General features: G+C 46.6%; 2 protein-coding genes across 2 annotated transcripts; both read left to right on the top strand.

Annotated features, from left to right (window-relative positions):
• The first annotated feature begins 2,620 nt into the window (after positions 1-2,620).
• eif4a3 (eukaryotic translation initiation factor 4A3) lies at positions 2,621-11,744 on the top strand. Its single transcript, XM_082535317.1, has 12 exons — positions 2,621-2,915; positions 6,426-6,498; positions 6,611-6,677; positions 6,769-6,831; positions 6,916-7,048; positions 10,184-10,264; positions 10,382-10,523; positions 10,650-10,788; positions 10,866-10,981; positions 11,054-11,161; positions 11,333-11,460; positions 11,567-11,744. Exons 1-12 carry the CDS (start codon positions 2,762-2,764, stop codon positions 11,581-11,583), a joined length of 1,221 nt encoding a protein of 406 aa, XP_082391443.1. The 5' UTR covers positions 2,621-2,761; the 3' UTR covers positions 11,584-11,744.
• Positions 11,745-13,396: 1,652 nt separating this feature from the next.
• Positions 13,397-18,332, top strand: soul4 (heme-binding protein soul4). Its single transcript, XM_082536044.1, has 6 exons — positions 13,397-13,531; positions 14,190-14,398; positions 15,149-15,234; positions 15,306-15,447; positions 15,553-15,736; positions 17,101-18,332. The coding sequence occupies exons 2-6, from the start codon at positions 14,239-14,241 to the stop codon at positions 17,273-17,275; spliced, it is 747 nt and encodes a 248-aa protein (XP_082392170.1). The 5' UTR covers positions 13,397-13,531; positions 14,190-14,238; the 3' UTR covers positions 17,276-18,332.
• Positions 18,333-21,357: the final 3,025 nt, after the last annotated feature.

Here is a 21,357-nt window from a genome sequence, read left to right as displayed (position 1 = left end):
TATTCCAGAGACGTGAAAATATACAGCATAAAGAAAAGTGTAAGAGACTCAGCAGCAGATTAGAATAACAGTTATACATTTAATAAATCACCAAATGAATCCAAGAAACGAGCAAACCTGTTCCGACAATTTGAATTTGTGTTCCCTCAGCTGCAGACTCGCTGCTGTTTAAATGTTTGAAAAGGAAGATTAGATATAAAAAACGTCAAACATAGACTCAGTCTGCCTTCACATTTGATATGAGGCCAGCACGTATAGTGGCCTCAGTAGGCTATTACTGAAATACACATGCTATATCATAAACTATGATATAAACAGGGAGGTCCTATTAACATGTTTAGTTTTAAAGGACACCTTCCTGCCTTTAGTCTCATTCATGAGCAGTATTAGTTTTCTTCTAACATCCAGAAGTCTGCACAATGTGTTTCATAGTTTGTAACAAGCCTTTGACAGGTAAACATAACATGACCGAAAAAGCAAAAAAAAGAAAAAAAAAGAGAGAGAGAGTGTTGACATAAGAAGAGAAAATTCTCTCAATTATGGAGACAGGCAAATGGTTCATTTATGTTTGATGTGTGTTTATTCCTCCCTAAATATCGTCGGTGAAGTTCGCCATGCACGTCAGATTTTCCTGCGCATTTTTATACCTCTGCCAACAGAGAGAGAGAAAAAATCACATTCTAACAGACAGCTGGTGCTTAGAATACAGTTGAATAACTATTAAAAAACAGATGATATTTAGATGATAGTTCAGTCTAACACATGTGCCAGTGAACCATTAAACGTCTGTGAAACTATGCAGTTATGAAACGTAACTTTAACCTCAGCCAAACCGATTTGCTCAGTTGTAAATAAAACAGCGAAGTAAACGTGACCCGACAGACAGAACCTGAGTGAATGAAGTCCAGCGTTTAACCACTGAGAGCTAAAACTCAGCTGAGGTTTGAAAGCTGTGTGCCGGTGATTGGACATCAGCCGCTGATAAAGCTGTTCGCCTATAAAGTGCTCTGTAAGGAAACGAGCTCCAGCAGCTCTGCGCTCGGGGAAAACACTATATTTACTTATCTTGTGCAGAAAAATGCGCTGACATTGCGTTATATCGAGCACCGGCTGCCCAGTTAAACTGTGACTATCACCAGGTAACTAGGCGTGTTTCTTGAATTAGCAGCAGGTGTTAAACAGCTGACAGATGAGGAGGAGGATGCATGCAGGTAAACTGAGGGTCTGCTGAGCTGATCGCTGGTTTCGTGAGAAAAATGTCAGCTCGTTCTTTATGTTACAGAAGCACAGAGACACAAGACCAGGCGGAAAGAGACGATCGTTCGGTGAAAATGAGAATCTGCGAATGCAACATGTGGAACACGGAGAGTGGAATATGTAAACAAACCGGTTAACGTAACCCCCTCGGTGCACTCTGCATGCTAACTGTTAGCAGAGCTAGTGAAATCTCTGAAAACATCTGAGCACTTTTGCAAACATGTTCTATGTTGACAACCTGACCAGACATACGTTGCGACATTCGCGGCTAAAACACTGTTAAAAGTGTAGCTGGTGACAGAAAAACGGGGTATTTTAAAACTACACCACCACCATTGCTGCCTGTGATTTGATCTGCATTCTGGGATACCTGGCTGCCCCAAGTCTACACAAGCAATCGATTTTCTAGGATCGACCTGTTTTGACTTACTTTGCACGGCAACCAATCAAATGTTAGAGAAGCTGCATGGGCAGCGTTAACCCCGCCCCCTGAGTTTGATGGGTGAGGCTGACAGATAAAATTATTTCATGACGAGAGCCAGGCGTCAGGACTGCCAAAATGAAATAAATAAATATATCATTAAATAATTAATTAAATGTGTCAATAATTAATTAAATGTGTCAATAATTAATTAAAATGTGAAATACATAAATAATTAATTAAATGTGTCAATAATTAATTAATTAAATGTGTCAATAATTAATTAAAATGTGAAATACATAAATTATTAATTAAATGTGTCAATAATTAATTAATTACATGTGTCATAACTATTTATTTAATTAATTAATTCCAATTTTAATTAATTATTGCCACATTTAATTAATTATTTAATGGTGTATTTAATTAATTCATTATGGCAGTCCTGGCGTTCCATAAGCGTCACCGTGAAAACATAATCGGACATTTGATATTTGATTGAATTTTATTGTTTTGCCTTTGGGGTGGCACCTGGGGTGGCCAGTCTGGTTTGGGGGGTGGCCTGTGCCCCCCAGGCCACCCCGCTGGACACGCCATTGTCTCCAACTCAGTGCAAACGTGTGTGTGTGCGTGTGTGTGTGGGAGGGTGCACAGTTCTGCAGCACTATATTTATATGAACAGTATTACCAGAAAAAACGGGGGGGAAAGGAAACAAATGTACAAATATACAATGTTTTGTATATATAGTTATAGGCTGTTATTCCTTGTTTTCAGAAGGGCCGTCTGTCCCGTGTTGATCGATCACTGAGACACTTTCTTATTCATGTATTGATCAGTTTGTCATCATTCGATCAGGTTTACATTTTATTCTGTGTCGGCCTCCGAGTACGCTGATAAAGAACCCGGAAATTTGTTATTTTTTCTGCTGTGACGTAAAATCCTCGTCGCCCGCTGCGGACGTCATCGGCGTAGCGACACGTGCTTCTTTCTCTCGTTAGCAGTTAGCTTAGCAGCGCGGCGAAGCGCGGACTGGTGAATCCGGACTTCTGCGACATTCAGTAGGATTAAAAGCTCCGAGGAACATGGCTGCTGCCGGGGCTCAGGGTAGGAAGAGGATCCTGAAGGAAGAAGATATGACCAAGGTGGAGTTTGAGACCAGCGAGGAGGTGGACGTCACCCCTACCTTCGACACCATGGGCCTCCGGGAGGACCTTCTCCGCGGGATCTACGCCTACGGTAGGCCGGGGTTCGGCGCGGCCTCCGGGGGAAAGCTAGCTCAGCTAGTCATCTGTAAAGCTAAAGTCGGCGCAGTGTGTTTGAGTAGGCGAATTAAAGATATTTCACTGTCCTCGGTTCGACCCCGGGGGCATCGTATCCGGAGGGGTGCCGTTAGTCTGACTCTCCGGCTTTTAGTTCTTTCCAGAAGCTCTCCAATTAGCATTAGCCCGACCTGCTAACGTGTCTGCGCACTTTCAGTGGCGGAGAAACAGATGTTCTGATAGACCTGACTTTAGACCGGACTCTGGGGCTGCTGAGCCGGTGTGTGACCCGGCTTGGTCCATGGCTCAGTGTGATGTAGGAAACAAAAACTTTATTGAAATGTGTACAAACAAAGAAGCATTCATCTGTTGATCATGTTCAGTTAAATTATTTAAGTGATAAGTAATTTGTGGGCTGATCCGAACAACCTTCAGAGACTCTTCAAACAGCTCGAGATCAGCTCTGAATTCTCCCCATTTGTCAATAAAATGTTTTCCATTAAACTGTTAATTAAATTCCACTTCAGCACTGAGTGAGCTGATTCCCCGGCCTGCAGGCATTACAAATTCTGTCTATCACAGAAAACATCCACTTTAAATCTGAGTGTAATAAAATCATTAGTTGGGTAAAACTCATATAAAATGTTAAAACTGAGCTCTTCTTTTAGGAAGGATTGGATGTGAGATGTATATTTTTCTGATATTTTGGTTAAAAGTCTTTAAGGATGTGCTTCCTTTTAACCGGATTAGAAAAAAATGCTTTCAGTAAGATAATTATAATACTTTTTAGATTTTTCTGTCACTAAATTCAGTATTTTCAAAGTGGTGGTGGTGTGGTAGAGCCGGGATCTTCTCTAACCTTAGATGTTAGAGAGACTAGCATCGCTGTTATCAGCTGATTATAACCTCGGTGAAGTTTAAACAACAGCATCGTAGTCAAAGGAGCTTACAAAGAAAAGCGTCTGGACTTCTTTAAGTAGCTTGAAGACGTTTCACCTCTCATCCGAGAAGCTTCTTCAGTTCTAAGGTCAAATGGTGGAGAGTCCCAGATATAAACCTAGTGGGAGTGTCCCCCCACAGAGGGACAAAGGACCCCCTGATGATCCTCTAATCGCCTGAGCCAAGGTGTGAAACTGGGTGTGGGTCCCAATCAGCCAGAGTTTCGGGTGTGTTCATTGTGAAACCTGGTCCCACCTTATCATGTGATTTCCTGAGGTCAGATGGCCCAGGATGTGAGTGGGCGTTAAGGCGTCTGGGAAGGGATCTCAAAACTGGATTATAGATGGCAGAGAGTTGGTGTCGTAAACCCCCGCCTCTGTTCAAAGATGGTCGCTCACAGTGGACATAGATGCTTCTTTCACTCCTCTTTCAAACCATCTGTCCTCTCTGTCCAAAATGTGAACATTGGCATCCTCAAAGAGTGACCTTTATCCTTAAGATGCAGATGGACTGCTGAGTCTTGTCCTGTGGAGGTGGCTCTTCTGTGTTGTGCCATGCGCTTGTGAAGTGGCTGTTTGGTCTCTCCAATGTAGAGGTCTGGGCATTCCTCGCTGCACTGTACAGCATACACCACATTGTTAAGTCTGTGTTTTGGCGTTTTGTCTTTCGGGTGAACCAGTTTCTGTCTGAGCGTGTTGCTGGGTCTGAAATGCACCGGGATGTCATGCTTGGAGAAAACTCCTGAGTTTCTCTGATACACCGGCTACATAGGGGATGACAATGTTGTTGCGTCTGTCCTTCTTATCCTCCCTCGCTGGTGTCTGGTCTTCTTCTAAAAGAAGACCAGACACCACAGGACAAGACTCAGCAGACTCAGACCTTAGAACTGAAGAAGCTTCTTGGATGAGAGGTGAAACGTCTTCAAGCAACTTAAAGAAGTCCAGACGCTTTTCTTTGCAAGCTCCTTTGACTACGATGACCTGGATGACTGAGAACCTTCACAGACAACAGAATCACCAGCACCGCTTTCATGAAGCGATGTTTTTACTGGTCTGAAATTGTGTTTATGAACCCAGTAGAGAAGAACCTGTTGATGGGGAACCTATTCCATCCAAAGTCACCTGAATCACCATGGTTTTAATAATGTGGTGTGATGTGTGTGAGGCCAGTGCTGGGTAAACCGGCTGTGTTCATGTTCCTTTGCAGGTTTGGGAGTTGCAGTAATTAGTCCTGGTTACATACTTGCTGTAGATCTTTCCAAACGAGTTGCCCGTGAGACCGTCGGATTTATTTAAGAGCATCTATGAAATAACCGTCTCATTCTTCAATAAAATGTTTGTTTTACATCCGCACTTAGAGCACAACTAAATCAAAAATATCGACAGTCATTAGTTTCTTTTAGTTAAAGCCACCGAACAGAACGAGCAGAGACGCTGAGTGTGGCCGATGTTTGTCAGAGTGAAGGCTGCAGCAGCCTGTCTGCACCTCAGCTTGTTGTGTTGATGGCTGAAGTATCGTCACGGTGTCTGTAAGCTTAAAGCAGACTCTGAGCAGAGGAAGAGGAAGTTAACGTCACTGTTGGAACATTTCTACACAAATAAATGTGGAGTTTACTCTTTACCCACTTGAACATCATCACCATCGCCTCGCAATGAATCCTGGGATAGGGTGGGCTACGAAGGATACATCCGGCCCAGGGCTGTGCGGTATGCTATCGTTTGTTTCACGGTGATGCGAAATCCACTGTTTATGGATGCGGGGACAGAGAATCCCAGCACGACCAGTTTAGACGAGGCAGAACCAGGTAGCTGCAAACAGACGGACCAGTCCACACAAATCCAGGACCTTATTCCTAAACGAGGGCCGCCTCTGTTGCGCGGACACGGTTTGGTTATGAAACGTCTGACACGGAAAACGGCACAATGTAAGTTCTGGCACAAAGCGGCGCCACCTCAGACTCGAACAGCACAGAGCTCTTCTCAGGTGGCAGAGAGTGGAGAGAGTTTACGGACGTCAGGTGCTCCAAACCAACCTCAGACTCAAACGCTACAACGGGCGTTTTCCCCGCAGCACGCCGCGTAGAAAGACTCACAAAGAAAATGGCGGCCGTTACAACTTCTATCTAAAAATAGATGGTTTCATGCATCGGTCAGAACACTCCGCTGAAAACGCCTCACACGGGTCGAGTTACAGAAAAAGCACATTTAGTGACAGATGAGGTTATCGGGAGATAACCGGGTCATATCGCCCAAATCTGTGGAAAAAAGGAGGAAGCTTTAATTGGGACCGCCTTCGCCTTCCCGGGGCTGCTGCGTGCTTCAGGTTACTGTAATGACCCTGATGTCACTGAGAGGCGTCGTCTCGCTGCTTTCAGGAACCCCGGGAGGATTTCAGATTGCATAAAGTGTTTCAGAATTATGGTCATTTAAAAGAATGTTGAGAAACCTGTGGCCGGGTTAAAATAAAGTTGTTTGAAGGACAGATGTTTTGTGCACTTTGCTAGTTGTAAATAAAGTTTTCTGGCAGTGACGCAGTGTTCGTGTTGCAGGATTTGAGAAGCCGTCAGCGATCCAGCAGCGAGCCATCAAGCAGATCATCAAAGGCCGTGATGTCATCGCTCAGTAAGCGTTTCCCTCCTCTCTCCTCGTCCTTCCCTCCTTTCCTCTTCCCTCGCTGTTCTTGTTGCCGTGTAGCTCTCGTGCCTCCAAATGTTCTAACAGCTGCTGTCTGCAGGTCTCAGTCTGGAACGGGAAAGACCGCCACCTTCTGCGTGTCTGTGCTGCAGTGTCTCGACATCCAGGTGAGTCTGTTGCAGCCTCGGTGGGCGTGGCCTTTTCAAGCAGATGGGTTAAACTGTTATTGTGACACTGTGATGCGTTTCCTGTCTGCAGGTGAGGGAGACGCAGGCTCTGATCCTCGCTCCGACTCGAGAGCTCGCTGGACAGATTCAAAAGGTATGCCTGCGCCTCGTCACAGCTGGCCGATCACCTGTGATCATATGTGCTGCATTCTGATTGGCTGTTTGCACGTGTGCGCAGGTGCTGCTCGCTCTGGGAGACTACATGAACGTGCAGTGTCACGCCTGCATCGGGGGCACCAACGTGGGCGAGGACATACGCAAGCTTGACTACGGCCAGCACGTCGTGGCGGGCACGCCAGGACGAGTGTTCGGTGAGTTTGAGTAGGTCATGTGACCCGCACCTGCTGTCATCGTCGCGTCCGATCGGTTGAGGTGGGAGACGCTCCACATTCAAATTATAATTTGATAAAACGGGATCCAGTCAGACGAAACCTGTTTCCAGGTCATGATCTCGGCGCTCAGGATGGCGAGAAGCCCATTAACAACGCCACCTTGAAACAGGAAGTGAAAACGTTTATCTGCTGGTGCCTTTGGCCTGGCAGTGTGAAAGAGGCGTGATGTCGTTCACTACGCTGCCAAAAATATTCGCTCGTCTGCCTTCATGTTCGCGTGAACTCGATCGACCTCCCGGTCTTAATCCACAGGCTGGACGCACGTCCGTGAGGTCGATGCTGGAGGAAAAGGCTCACAGCCCCGTGCTGTTCTGTGGGGCTGAGGTCAGGACTTCCACACCAGGAAGGGGCTGTTCCCACAGGGCTGGGACCGGGAAATTGTCCAACATGTCGCATTTCACTGGAGCAAACCCACCTCCACCAGGCTTACACCTGTCTGTTCATAAACCTGTCAGAGCTGGACGCAGCCGCGGCTCTGCTCCACGATCACACACATAACGTGAACAATGTGAAAGACTATGGGCTCAAATTGTGGTCATAAATATTTTGTACTTGTAAATCAGTTTTGTATGAGTAAAAAGAATTTGTGTGTGGACTTATGCGTGTGAAACTCTGCACTCAAGTTTTAGGTTACAAATACGAATTTTGACTCTATTTTTCTTCCTGTCAGCTGATTGGTCAATGTCATGTCAATCACAAATTTAACTATGCAATCAGAGAACAGATGGGTTTGGCTGTCCGGTTGTTCAGTCTGACGTCACTAGCCGTGTCTGGGCCTAAACTCCGCTGCAGGTCCATATATCAAACGATCACTGTGGCATTACTGAGAGTTGAAAAACTGTCTAAAGTCTTTCATCTTTAATAAAATGATCAGCGTTCTGCTCTACCAGGTGTAACAATTGAGTTTAACATCCAGGCATCCATGAAAACGGAATTTATGACATTTAACGGAGTTAGAAGTTAGCAGGGAGTTAGCTCGCTAGCTTCTATCTAAATACAATATAGCATGTCCTGACTGCGGGGTTTTGGAAACAAATTAAAACGTACAGCTCTGTTATCACTTCCAGCATAAATGAAGACAGAAAACTAAACAGCAGTGACGTTTGTAGGGTTACTGAAGTTGGGCTAGCTGGTATATAATGATGTGCTACGTGACCGCTAGCGACACAGCTATGTTAGCATAATATAAACAAGCTAACTTTTTTCCCACTCGATAAAAGTTAACGTGAGTGTTCTCGGTGGTCAGGAACAAATGTAATCGCATGGCAGGATGCTGTAAAAGGACCAAACTTCAGCCAGGAGAACAACTGAGATAATCCATCCACAATACGAGGTTAGTCATTCATATACTGCTGCATGGGCTGGGCTGTAGTTACATCCTAAGGTTTTAAAAACTGAGCTTAAATAAATGATTAGCGGTAATAAAAGCCGAGGGAGGTCAACAGTGATCACTGACTGTTTTAGGAGCTTTTTGAGATCAAATAGAAGAAAATACAAAACATTAAACATGTTAACAACACAAAAGCCATATTAAACGCAGACTACTTTAGGTCCGGAAGTAGGATTCGTCACGTCATCACTGAACAACCGGGTTGGAGGGGGGCTTTACGGAGCTGCAGGTCCTTGAAGGGTGATACAGTTTGAAGCTGGAGGATCTCTATATAAATATCCGATAGCAGCTAGGTCCCCTAACTTTGAGCAGCTGTTGAAAGGATAAAGTTGTGCTATATCAGTGGTTAGAAATACATTATTACTTTAGGATTAGTTTAACACAAAGTCAGGGCTGACCCGGGACCATGGCTGTGAGTCACAGTGCGCAGCATGAAGGTCCTTTCACATCGGACGCAGCATGTGCTGCTAATGCTAACTGCTAACTAAAGGCAAAGGATCCAGGATTTGTTGCGTTGGCTGCTGGGCTCTGTGTGCAGCAGCTCTACCTGTACTAGATGCACCTGTCGTTTCTATCTCTGACTTTATCTCCTCTACAAGAGTTTCTGTTGTTTTCAAATGTTCTTCAAATGTTCAATAAAAACATGTATCGTTAATTCATAACCAGAAAGCTTTGTAACTATCCCCACTAGTGAAGACTGTGTCATTTCCACAACACTGAAGGAAAACGCTGGGCTGGCATGTAAAAGGACATTTATTCCCTCAGGACCTGAAGCTCCATAAAGCACCCCTCCAATAGCCAAACTCTGATTGGATAGTTAAATTTGTGATTGACATGACATTGACCAATCAGCTGAAAGGAAGAAAAATAAGGTCAAAATTTGTACGTGTAACTTGAAACTTGAGTGAAGACTTGACTAAGTCCAAACAGAAATTCTTTTTACACATACAAAACTGATTTACAAGTTCAAAATATTTATGACCACAATTTGAGCCCATGAAAGAGAGCTGCTGGAAACATGTGAAACATGTTCGTTTACGTAAAAGGTTCTGTTTGTGCTCTGAGGTCTCGCTGGAGAGGAGAACGTAGTCGGTTGCTCCGGGTGTTCTCTGCACGCACAATCTCACACACACAGACGATGTTACATTGAAGTAAGGCTGTTCGATATATCTCGAATGACGAAATAAAAACATTTATCGTTTCATATTGTGCTATCGTTTGTTCCATGGTGTCGCAAAATAGACTTTGCGGCAATATTTGTTCATGGTTTTGACGGTCACTGTACTGTAAATGTTTAAAATTCTGTCCCGTGTAGACGGGAAAGGCAGCGTTGGCTCTGATGCCGCGTCGAAGCGTTTTCTTTCTCTGCGTCCATCTTTGTTTTACCAACTTTCTCCCAGGTGCTGACACGCTAGCGACAAATGGCGCCATCTGCTGGCCTGAAAAAGCAACTGCTTTTATTACTCTTGTTTATAATAAAATCTCGATATTGCCAGACTAAATATCACAACATTACGCTGTATGGAGTTTTATTAATCACTCCTGTGTGTCTGGAGGAAATGTCTGGGCACCATGTGTAAAAAGTTGTTCAGCTTCTGGCTCCTGATTGGCCAGCCTCTGACTGCAATAGCCAATAGGAGCTCACCTTTGTTTGTTTACTTCAGACATGATTCGGCGCCGCAGCCTGAGAACAAGAGCCATCAAGATGCTGGTCCTGGACGAGGCAGACGAGATGCTCAACAAAGGTGAGCGCGTGTCACCTGGAGCAGGAACACACCTGAGAACTCTGTGATGTCACACCTTAACCACCAGACTGAAACACCTGTCCGGCGTCTAACTTCCTGTCGGCTTTCTGTGTCCAGGTTTCAAGGAGCAGATCTACGACGTGTACCGCTACCTGCCCCCCGCCACGCAGGTGGTCCTGATCAGTGCCACGCTGCCGCACGAGATCCTGGAGATGACCAACAAGTTCATGACCGACCCGATCCGCATCCTCGTCAAACGGTCAGTTTGACGAGGATGCGGATCGGGTTTCTGGCAGAAATGTGGAGCTGAGATTATTCAGAGTGAAACCTGATCCCACCTTACTCTCACCCTCTCTCTCTGTATGTTGATGTCTCTCGGCCGCAGTGATGAGTTGACCTTGGAGGGGATAAAGCAGTTCTTTGTTGCCGTGGAGAGGGAGGAGTGGAAGTTCGACACACTGTGCGACCTTTATGACACGCTGACCATCACGCAGGCCGTCATCTTCTGCAACACCAAGAGGAAGGTCTGTGCACGTCCTCCTGTGTGAGCAGGTGTAGCGCATCAGAGCATCATGGGAAACGTAGTGTGTTTGTGTTTCAGGTGGACTGGCTGACAGAGAAGATGAGGGAGGCCAACTTCACGGTGTCATCGATGCACGGAGACATGCCGCAGAAGGAGAGAGAGTCCATCATGAAGGAGTTCAGATCAGGAGCCAGGTGAGCGGACCAGGACCAGGACCAGGACCAGATTCTGATTCAGAGACTGACCTCTGGGTTTTTGTGTTTCAGTCGTGTGCTGATCTCCACCGATGTCTGGGCTCGAGGCCTGGATGTTCCTCAGGTTTCACTCATCATCAACTATGACCTGCCCAACAACAGAGAGCTCTACATCCACAGGTATCCCTCCACACAAACTAGTCCCCACGTGTCCTTCTGCACCAGTCAGGGAGGAGACTTGAGCAGAGTGCTTTGGGGGAGGGGCTTAGACAGGTTTGGGTCCGGTGGTCCTTTGAGGAGAGCAGGGGGTGTTTATTCGTGACTAATGCTATGACCTCTGACCTCCTTCAGGATTGGCCGGTCGGGGCGTTATGGGCGTAAGGGTGTGGCCATCAACTTTGTGAAGAATGACGACATCCGCATCCTGCGAGACATCGAGCAGTATTACTCCACCCAGATCGACGAGATGCCCATGAACGGTACGAGGGAGCCAATCAGGGGCCTGCTGATGTCACTGTTCGCATGTTGTTGTTGTTGTCGGTCTGATTCTGTTCACTGATTGGTTCACTGTTTTTCTCTCTGCAGTTGCTGATTTGATCTAACCTGGATGACATCACACCAGAGCCCCGCCCCTTCAATTCATTTTTTTCTTCCTGTTTGTTTTTTAATAGTTTTAGATGTATTTTTTTTTTAATGTTGAGGTTAAATGACTGTAAGACGGCAGGTTTGTTTTTGTAAATAAAGTTTTGGTTCCAGATGTTAAGGTGGCGTGTCGTTACTATGAGCTCATCTGCAGCGACCAGTCAAAACTCCTAAAAGTAGTCACAGCCGTGAGGAGCAAGACTTTGTCAGGCTGGCTCCACCCCTCGAGGTAACCTGAGGTTTGTCTTTGGAGGTGAACCAGACGAGCGCTCCTTCAGCAGAGAGTGTTACAGCCACAGTGCGGAGCAACGTCCACTCGATGCTGCTGAACACACCTGTGTTCTTACCACTCCCACCACAGCCTGTGTACATGTGAGGAAACCTGAGTGTATTTGCTGTGTGCAGCAACCACAAATAAATACTGCAGTATTTGGGTGTTCTCTTTCTGACCTTGTGCTTTAGTAACATGTGTCTGATCACTTGTACAGTGGACAGGTGTTACCTGACTGTCACAACTGTCCCCAACCACAGCCACGGACCGGTATGTGAGTCGTTTGGCACTGGACGCAAGAGTTGAGGCCTGGGTGTGAAATTTAAATGGTAAATGGCCTGTATTTGTATAGCGCTTTTACTAGTCCTGCCTAGGGACCCCAAAGCACTTTACACACCCAGTCATCCACCAATTCACACACGGGTGGAGCCACAGCTGCCCTGAGGCAGACTGACAGAAGCGAGGCTGCCATATCGCGCCATCTGGCCAACACCAGTAGGTGGTAGGTGAAGTGTCTTGCCCAAGGACACAACGACCGAGACTGTCCGAGCCGGGGCTCGAACCGGCGCCCTTCCAATTCACAAGGCGAACTCCCAACTCTTGAGCCACGATCGGCCTTCACAGAACACCTGATCAGGTGTATTCACATGAATCATTGATGACGATGCAGCTGCAGTAGCAAACGTACCGTTCACTGCGCTGCTCTCTGATTGGCTAATCAGGAGTTATCATCTTCTTCTTCTTTTTTTTTGTAAATATTAAACCTTATTAAGAAACAGTATACAGAACATGTATACAACCAGAACAAAATTAACATATGCCAGGGGGTGTAATACAAAGAATTACAAACATTCAAATAATTTGTAATTACTACAAATAGTAATAGTTTTCATAGCCTTTTGGTTAAGTCATCCACGAATCAATTTTATGTAACATAAAACATCATTATAGTAATGTTTAAAATTAGGGTTTTTGTTACTGTATTTGCATTTGTGAAAATAAAATTTAGCTAAGATAACTAACAAGTTTATTATAAAGTAAACATCTTCTTTTTTTTGCCTTCGAAAGAAACAAAATACAACATTTTCCCGTTTCACAGTAAAGTCTTTGTAGAGATGTCCAGCAATGAATCTACTGAAGTCTTTCCAAAATGTTCTAGCGTATGAACAGATCCAGAAGAGGTGCTGCAGTCTCAGGATGGCTTCCACAAAATCCACAGCTCACATTTATGTCCCTTTTGAACTTTGTCATGTAATGATTAGCAGGATAAAATTTGTGCAGTATTTTAAATGAGACTTCCTTCACTTTATTCGTTACAGATACTTGTTAGGAATTGTCCATACTTTTCCAGTTAATGTCACTGACAAAGGAATCCCAGTAAGAGACCACATGTGGGACAGTTAGAGATTCTGTCCTGAACAAAGCACGAATATTCTTATTACTTTTACTGTGGTTTGTTAGACAGATTCTTCCTATGTGTGAGTTCTCTTCTTCTTTTGTAGTGTGTAGTGTGACGGTGACGTATTTCCGGTGCCGTCGTCGTGAAGCAGCTAGGCTGCCGAAAGCGGAAAAGAAGAAACGCTTTGTTGTTCTGTTTCACAGACGCGTCGATATCTGTGGTCTCACCTGGCGGACAGGTGAGTGCAGAACCTGGTAATACGAACCGGATCGAGCTAAGCGCTCTGACCGGGAGCTGAATATCGCGCTTAGCGTTTGCTAATTGAACTAGCTGTGCTAAGAGTGGCTCCGCGCTAGCCTTAGCACAGACCGGCCATTGATCAGTGGTCATGAGAATTTGCATAATTAAGATTAAGGACCTCCCAGCCCATTGTCCTTCAGTGGGCTGGTTTCAGTCATTATGCAAATGTCCTGTTTATAAGATTGAAACCTGCAGTCAGCTGAGACTGAAGACGTCACCTGATGATGACGAAACGTTTCTCCCACTGAAAACATCCAGATGAACAGAATCATGCATCAAGACGATGCAACATGTGGTACCCGGAGTGTGGAATATGTAAACAACTCTAACCAGTTAACCTGGAGCTCCGCCTCCGCTGTAGCCTGGCTCCGCCTCAGGTCAGGCCACGATGATGTGAAGGATGGGTACTTCACCCGAAAGAGTTTAGGTTAAAGGTTATGGTTTAGGGTTAAAACAGGGTTCCTGTTATAGCATAATTGTGTTCTGAGTGCGTGCAGAACATGGTTATTACACGAGCCAATCATGGCTAGCTCTGATTGGCTGCAGTAGGCTTTTCTGGGTCACATGTTTCTGACAAATTCCTCATCTTTCTGCAGGAGTCGCATCCCCACCTCCTCTCAGCAGATTTTCTGCAGGTCGAAGGTCATGGCACTGATCTCTTTGGAGGATCTCGATGGATTGGATGACGAGCAGCTGGACGATGACATCACAGACAACCCCGAGCCAATGGATGAAGATGAGTCGGAGCGCCTGATGAGTCACTGGCAGGCTGTCGCCAGCACACACCAGGTGTCAGTTCCTCAAGGTCAGGGGGTGGGGCCAGTTTCTGTGTGATGCAGGCACTGATTGATCAGGGGTTGATTGTTTATGTGCTTATTTCTGTACAAGGCCTCTGATTGATGCTCAGCATGGAGATATTCAGGTGTTTTTTTTCACCTGTCATATTTCGCCCCAAAAAGGGGTGTAGCCACTCAGAATGAAAACTTACCTGTCTGAGTGGCGCCGCCCCACCGTAGTGCTCTGATCCATGGTGGAGGCTTCGTGGTAGCCACTGCTGCCTCTCCTCAGCTGGTTGCTGTCTCACTTCAGTTCAGTTTTATTTACACAGCGCCAAATCACAATAACAGTCGCCTCAAGGAGCTTTATATTGTAAGGTCGACCCTACAATAACACATACAGATAAAACCCAACAATCATATGACCCCCTATGAGCAGCACTTTGGCGACAGTGGGAAGGAAAAACTCCCTTTTAACAGGAAGAAACCTCCGGCAGAACCAGGCTCAGGGAGGGGCGGGGCCATCTGCTGTGATTGGTTGGGGTGAGAGAAGGAAGACAGGATAAAGACATGCTGTGGAAGAGAGACAGAGGTTAATAACAGATATGATTCAATGCAGAGAGGTCTGTTAAACCATAGTGAGTGAAGAAGGTGGTTAAATGATTACATCCTTAAAGTCCGTTACAGCACTTTCAGAAAAACATCTGCTGTGATGAAATCTTCACTGCTGTGTAATCAATTACTGCACAGAAAACAGAACTTCCTGTTCTGTTTTCCAGAAATGAGAGGACCCATACAGGAAATGACACGCAACAGCCAGCAGAGGGAGCCCCTCCCCTTCACACCCATCTCAAGCCACGAGAAGGTAAATGCCCTGACCCTAAAACCTAACCCCGCCCCCTCTCCGTCAGTGCTGATGTGTGGTACCACCCACAGATGGGGGAGGTGCAGTACGAGGAGCGGCTGTACCCGGCCGGTCACTGGGCGTCCGTGACACGAGGAGACGACCTGTACGAGCAGAGCATCTCCATGGCCTTCATGAAGCTGATGCGCTTCATCTGCAAGGAGAATTCTGCAGGTCAGGCTACGCCCACCACCCGCCAGCCACACCGCACGCTTGCTGGACCGTTCAGCTGCGATCGATGCCTGCAGGTCACGTGATTGTGTTGTTGCTCATGTACAGGTAGATACCTGGGGATGACCGTACCCATCATCAGTTACATCCGTATGGCGAAGGACGGCAAGACATTTGAGAAGGATGTGGAGACGGCGTTTTTCCTTCCCGCCGCGCTCCAGCACAGCCCGCCGCAATCCTGCGACCCTGACATCAGCATCGTCTACAGACAGCCAATCAGAGTGGTCACCAGGTGAGAAGATCATTGCCACATTGTGGTTTGTGATGTGGGCGGGGTCACAGAAGACAACCTGAACAGGAAATGTGACATCAGACAATAATAATAACAACAACAATAACAATTAAATGATTGAAGCTGCAGAGGTTAAAGTGCAGCAGCGAGCTCAGCACTGATTGGCTGTTGTGGTCATACTTCAACCATCAGCAGACATGAAGAGGTGACAGGAAGTGACCCGTCAGATGGGGGTTTCGAATGCTGAAGCCCTTTCTCAATTCTCAAGTACGCAAGTCCAGACTTGCTGAGAATGCGAGCAGGACTCGAGCAGGACTCGACAAGCGTACTTGATGATTTCATCGGTCCGGCGTTTTTACTGCCGTCCCCTCTTAGTTTAACTGTGAGTAATATGTTATATAATAATAATGGATTGGATTTATATAGCGCTTTTCAAGGCACCCAAAGCGCTTTACAATGCCACTATTCATTCACACATTGGTGGAGGCAGCTACAGGTGTAGCCACAGCTGCCCTGGGGCAGACTGACAGAAGCGAGGCTGCCATATCATCGGCCCCTCTGGCCAACACCAGTAGGCGGCAGGGTGAAGTGTCTTGCCCAAGGACACAACGACCAGGACAGAGAGCCCAGGGATCGAACCGGCGACCTTCCGGTTACAGATGCGCTTCCCAACCCCCTGAGCCACGGTCGCCCACAGTTATGAAGCTTAACTTTAATCTCAGCCAAACCGGTTTACTCAGGAACAAATAACAACAACAACAAATAAACAAATAAAACATAGCATGTTTAAGTGATCTAAGAGACTTATCTATCATGTTTAACCCGAGTAGTGAAAGACCATGGGGGGTTGAAAACGATGTGCTGGGAGTCCGCTGTTCTCGCCGGCTATAGTGATCCTCGACCTCCCGGTCTGCTACGGAGCTGGCGGGTCACAGATGTCTCTGAAAATGTCAGAGCGCGTTTGGACAAATGCATATCTTGATAAATCGAGCAGATATTTGACGTTTACGCAGCTACATTCTAGTTTATTTTGTGACCCCGAAAGAGATGGTCTTTTTAGCCGCGTTTGAGTTTTGGACGAAATGCATTCTGGGATATTTTGCTGTACCAAATACACAGAAGTCACCACTGATGCACGCTCGATAAAACAGGCGGAGCGAGAACACATCCGGGAATTTTTCGCGTCCTCGGCTTGATGCGTAGTTTGAATTGGAACGGTACCTGGTCTCCGACTGATGACGTATCACCGGTGCAACAACACACAAGTACGAATATTGAGACAGGCCCTGAGTCATCAGATCGTGGGCCGGGCGTGCGTCGGGTTTCGCGTCAAATTAACGACTCTGCTTTCTGATTGGGTGCAGGCCGTTCTTCGGGACGACCACGGAGGAGACGGTAGGCCGCCAGATCCTGCTGCTGTGGGAGATTCTTGGCGCCACTGATGAGCTGCACAGCGATCGGTACGCCGTGGCCGTGTACGAGAACCCAGGTGTGCCGCGACGCCGGAACGAGCTCTGGTTCATCAGGCGTGATCTTTAGGCTCCTCCCATCATGCTCTATTTCAGCACGTCCACTCACAGCTTCCTGTCAAACTGACATCAGAGCAGTCATCTGTTATGAGGACACTAAGCCCCACCCTTTCTATTAGCTCACACTTCACAGGTCTGTTCTGATTGACCTATTGACCTCTTGTATTAATTCCCTCCTATCTTTCTATTGGTGTCTTTTATTATGGTGGTACAGCTTTTATCTTGCTATTACCCATGTGCTGTAGTCATTCTTATTGGTAGCTTTTATCTATGAACATAACTCGTTATTTTTTATTTTTTTTATCCGTTATCAATGTTTGAACCTTTTATTGTTTTATGTAAAGCACTTTGGTATGCCCAAGGCTTTTAAATGTGCTCTATAAATAAAGATTGTTGTTGTTGTTGTTGATTGGCTGGAGCAAGGTGATGATGCCATAAGGGCTGATTGTGATTGGTTTGTTGGTTTACTTACATCGTGTAACATTTATTTACAGACAAAAAGGAGGCTCTGCCCGCATCTTTTCAGTAATGCAATCATCATCGGTGATGTAATCGTGACCGCTGCCATGGCGTCCATTCGCATCTCTTTGAATTTCTGCAAAACAGGAAGTGACATGGTGTCGGTACCAGCACTTCCAGTTTAGTCTGATTGTAGCAACCAATCAGCTGAAAAAGCCATCTGAAAAGGAACCCCTCCCCCCGGTGCTGTCTAAAGACTGAGGTATTGATCACATGATCAGCGGCAGCCTGAAACCTTAACACATGTGGTCGAGTGCGGCGAGCCCGAAGGTCTCATACATGTCATCGCCAGAGGGGGGAGGGGTCACGGGTCAGTATGTTTTTTATGCGCCGACATCACCAGTGCGTTCAGATGATTCCTCTAAATCATTCAAGCACATCACACGTCACATGACTCCTTCAGACATCCTGCCGTCTCGCATGTGGTTCCTCGCAGGACTGTGATGTCACTGTGATGTCAAAGGTTTTGAATGTTGTGTAGATTTTGTGTGTTGTTGTTTTTCCTGCTTTGTGTAAAAATCTTGAAATAAAATGTTTGATTTCAAAAACGTTTGACTTGTTCTCTGACTCGGCAGCTCTGATTGGTTCTCGCTGGCACCTCCGTTTATGAAGCCACTGCTTCTTACGCTTCGATGGTTTCAGTTTCCCATTGGCCTGCAGGTGGCGCTGTGTGGGTCCAACAGCGACGCTCACTTTGATACTGAAAAATGCTTCGAACGATGGCAACGCCGAGTGAAACGCTTTCCTGTGTTTGTTCTTTTGGATAAACTTTATTTCCACCAGCTTCTTTTACATAGTTTCTTTTTTTCTAGTTTCAATCCTGTGTCGCTTTTAGTGTGTGGGGGGGCTGAGAGGCGGAGTCTTGCTGCTGGCTTTGCCGATGTTTGCAGTCCAGGCGGAGCTCCTGAGCAGCAGGTTAGATTTGTTTGGTCGTCTCTGTTGTCACTCGATAAGAAGTTGACAGAAGTGACGCACTGCGATTTTCAATGACATCAGTTTTTGAGGTCGTTCTTGAACGCACGTGACCCGTTCCTGTAAGTCTGCAGGTGCTCATACCTTTACTTTCACTGAGAAATTGGGGACTTATGAGGGGTCAGAGAACAACAGTGTGGAAAGTTGTTCCCAGAGTATGCAAGGCCACTTGAGTTTTGAGAAGGCAGTGAACTTCCCAGATGCTGCAACCCACCATGTGAATATGGGAAGGAGTCACAGGCTGCATGGACGGATATGTATTCCCATAAAACGTGCCTCCACCCCAGATGCTGAGGAATGACAACCACTGGTTTTCCATTAATGTCCAAGGTGTGTGCACTCCCCAGTTACAGTTTCCAATATTGTTGCATTTTGGAAAGGTGCCACTAAAGATCATTGGGTTTGACTGACCTCATCACTGCGCGCTCAGAGGAGATCACGATGGATTGTTGCTTGGTGACAGTGCGTCACCCACCTGAGCAAAGGTGCGCACCAGGGCTCTAGTGGAGTGTGTTTGATGGAGTCGTTTCCAGTCCCTAAGAATACGCTTCGATTCACGCCAAAAAGATGCTGCATCATCACATTACCACCGCCGTTCTTCATGACTCCCTGAAAGAGCACGCATGCCCACACCCTCCAACACTGCACCTTCAGTTCCAACCAACCACAGTCAAGGACCTGCTTACAGAGATGTAAGCCGCCGAAACGCCACGTTCTGCTTTAATACACATTTTCACACGTCGTGGTCAAATGACTGCATTCTGTATTTGTGTCCACTATATGAAAGAGTCACATGACAGGATGTAACACTTTTTAATTCATTGCAGAAATATTGAAATAAAAGGTGGAAGTGAGTGAGTTGGTCTCAGCAGCATAGATTTACATCACTGTGAACTCTTTAACCAGCTGCCGTTTATGCGACGATCACACGCGTGTGAACGCAGCACACTTATATTCGCATTAAGTTGTTTAATGATGCGATTGAGCAGTTTCACAAACATCGTGGAACTCATAAACAGCGTTAGCTTTTTGCTAATGTTTGTGATGTTTGTAGCTGTGACATCGTCGCCTTTGTTCATGAGCTCGAGAAGCTGCAGCCGCCTGTCCGGCGCTCGAAGCTGCTCCTGTGCAGGCAGATCCTACCTGTGCTGTGTGTCTGTGTGAAACAGAGTGAAATTGATCTAAACGTGAACCCTTGATGTCTGCAGTCTAAGATGGAGGTCAAATGACCGCCGCCCCCCGCCCCCTCTGAGGCAGGCGGGGGTCAGAGGTCAGCAGAAGAAATGTGACCGAGACCTGAGCCCGGGACACTCAGAGGAAATGTCAGTGTCCATTTAAAACGCTGCCTCCACCTTTTTCACCGTTAGCAACGCGAGTCTTTAAATTTTCATCAGTGCCCCGCCCGCCCGAGCGGCGTGATCAATTATTCAGGCAGCGCTGAGGTCGACACTCTCACAGAGGAGACGCTGCAGAAAACTCCCTTAAACTCAAACCGGCTCCATCTGTACCTTCACCATCGCAGCTCACCTCCGGGATCAAATGACCCACTGTGACCTCACTTCCTGAAACGCTTCAGCTTGCTCCTTGTCCTCGTCTTCATCCTGGGCCTAAAGCGTGTTCAGCCTCCACCTGCTCCTGTACAAGCAGGTGATGGAGGTGTGTGTGGGGGGGAGTGTCACATGATTCCTTCAGTCGCTGAGCTGCACTTACGAGGTTTCATCAGCAGCTGCGGAGGCTGCTGATTGGTCGGCTGATGCTGAGTCAGCTGCTCCTCATCCTCACCGCAGCGCTGCTCAGAGATTTGGGATTACAGACCTGCACTTTTATTACATGTGGTTGAATTCCTGATGTCACTGCTTGTAAATAAAGTCTGGTCGGCCTCACCCCAGATTCCACATTTCGGCTCTAACCCGTGGTGGGTTTAGAGCCGTGTTTTTATTGGCTGCTGCTTGTCGGAGTGCCTGACGCTCGCTGCGTGGAGGCGTTGCCGAGCGCCTTGGGTAGACAAACATGAAGCGACAGCTGCGGAGGAAGATCTACCTGAAGGTCACCTCAGACAGTTCGTGTGTCATCAGAGCTCATCTTCATCATCCTGTCGAAGAGTTCAGACACTCGACGTGTTTTCATCCCCTGGCGTCCAGAGTCTATGCCTCGCTCTGATTGGTCAGCTGTTTATAAGTCAAAGATTAAAACAAAGGTCATTTTTCAGTTCTAGGATCGTCAGCGTGACGCTACGCTTGCCATCTCTTTGCCGCGGACAACCTAAACCAGCAAAGTGCAGGTTTAGTTACCCACGATGCATCAGGAAAAGTGGTCGTCTTTGTCACCCTGAAAAGTGATGAAACACGCCGGTGACCTCTGGAACAACCTTTAGCGCTCCAATCAAAGCAGCACCAAAGCACTGACTGACGGCCTCGTGGTCACAGCGGCGCTGACACCTGAACATATGAACCGAAGAACTTCAGATTTGTGAAACGACCTCTTTCAGCGGGCGAAGACGTTAAAAACAGAAACATGAAGCCAAGCATCTCAAGGTGAAAGGGTTAAACGCCGCCGTGTTGAATCTTTCTGCTCCGTGATTTTCTCTGCGTTTCATCAGAG

Source organism: Aulonocara stuartgranti, assembly GCF_965226115.1.
Source record: "Aulonocara stuartgranti genome assembly, chromosome: 6".
Classification (NCBI taxonomy): domain Eukaryota; kingdom Metazoa; phylum Chordata; class Actinopteri; order Cichliformes; family Cichlidae; genus Aulonocara; species Aulonocara stuartgranti.
This window is presented reverse-complemented; position numbering and strand designations above follow the sequence as displayed.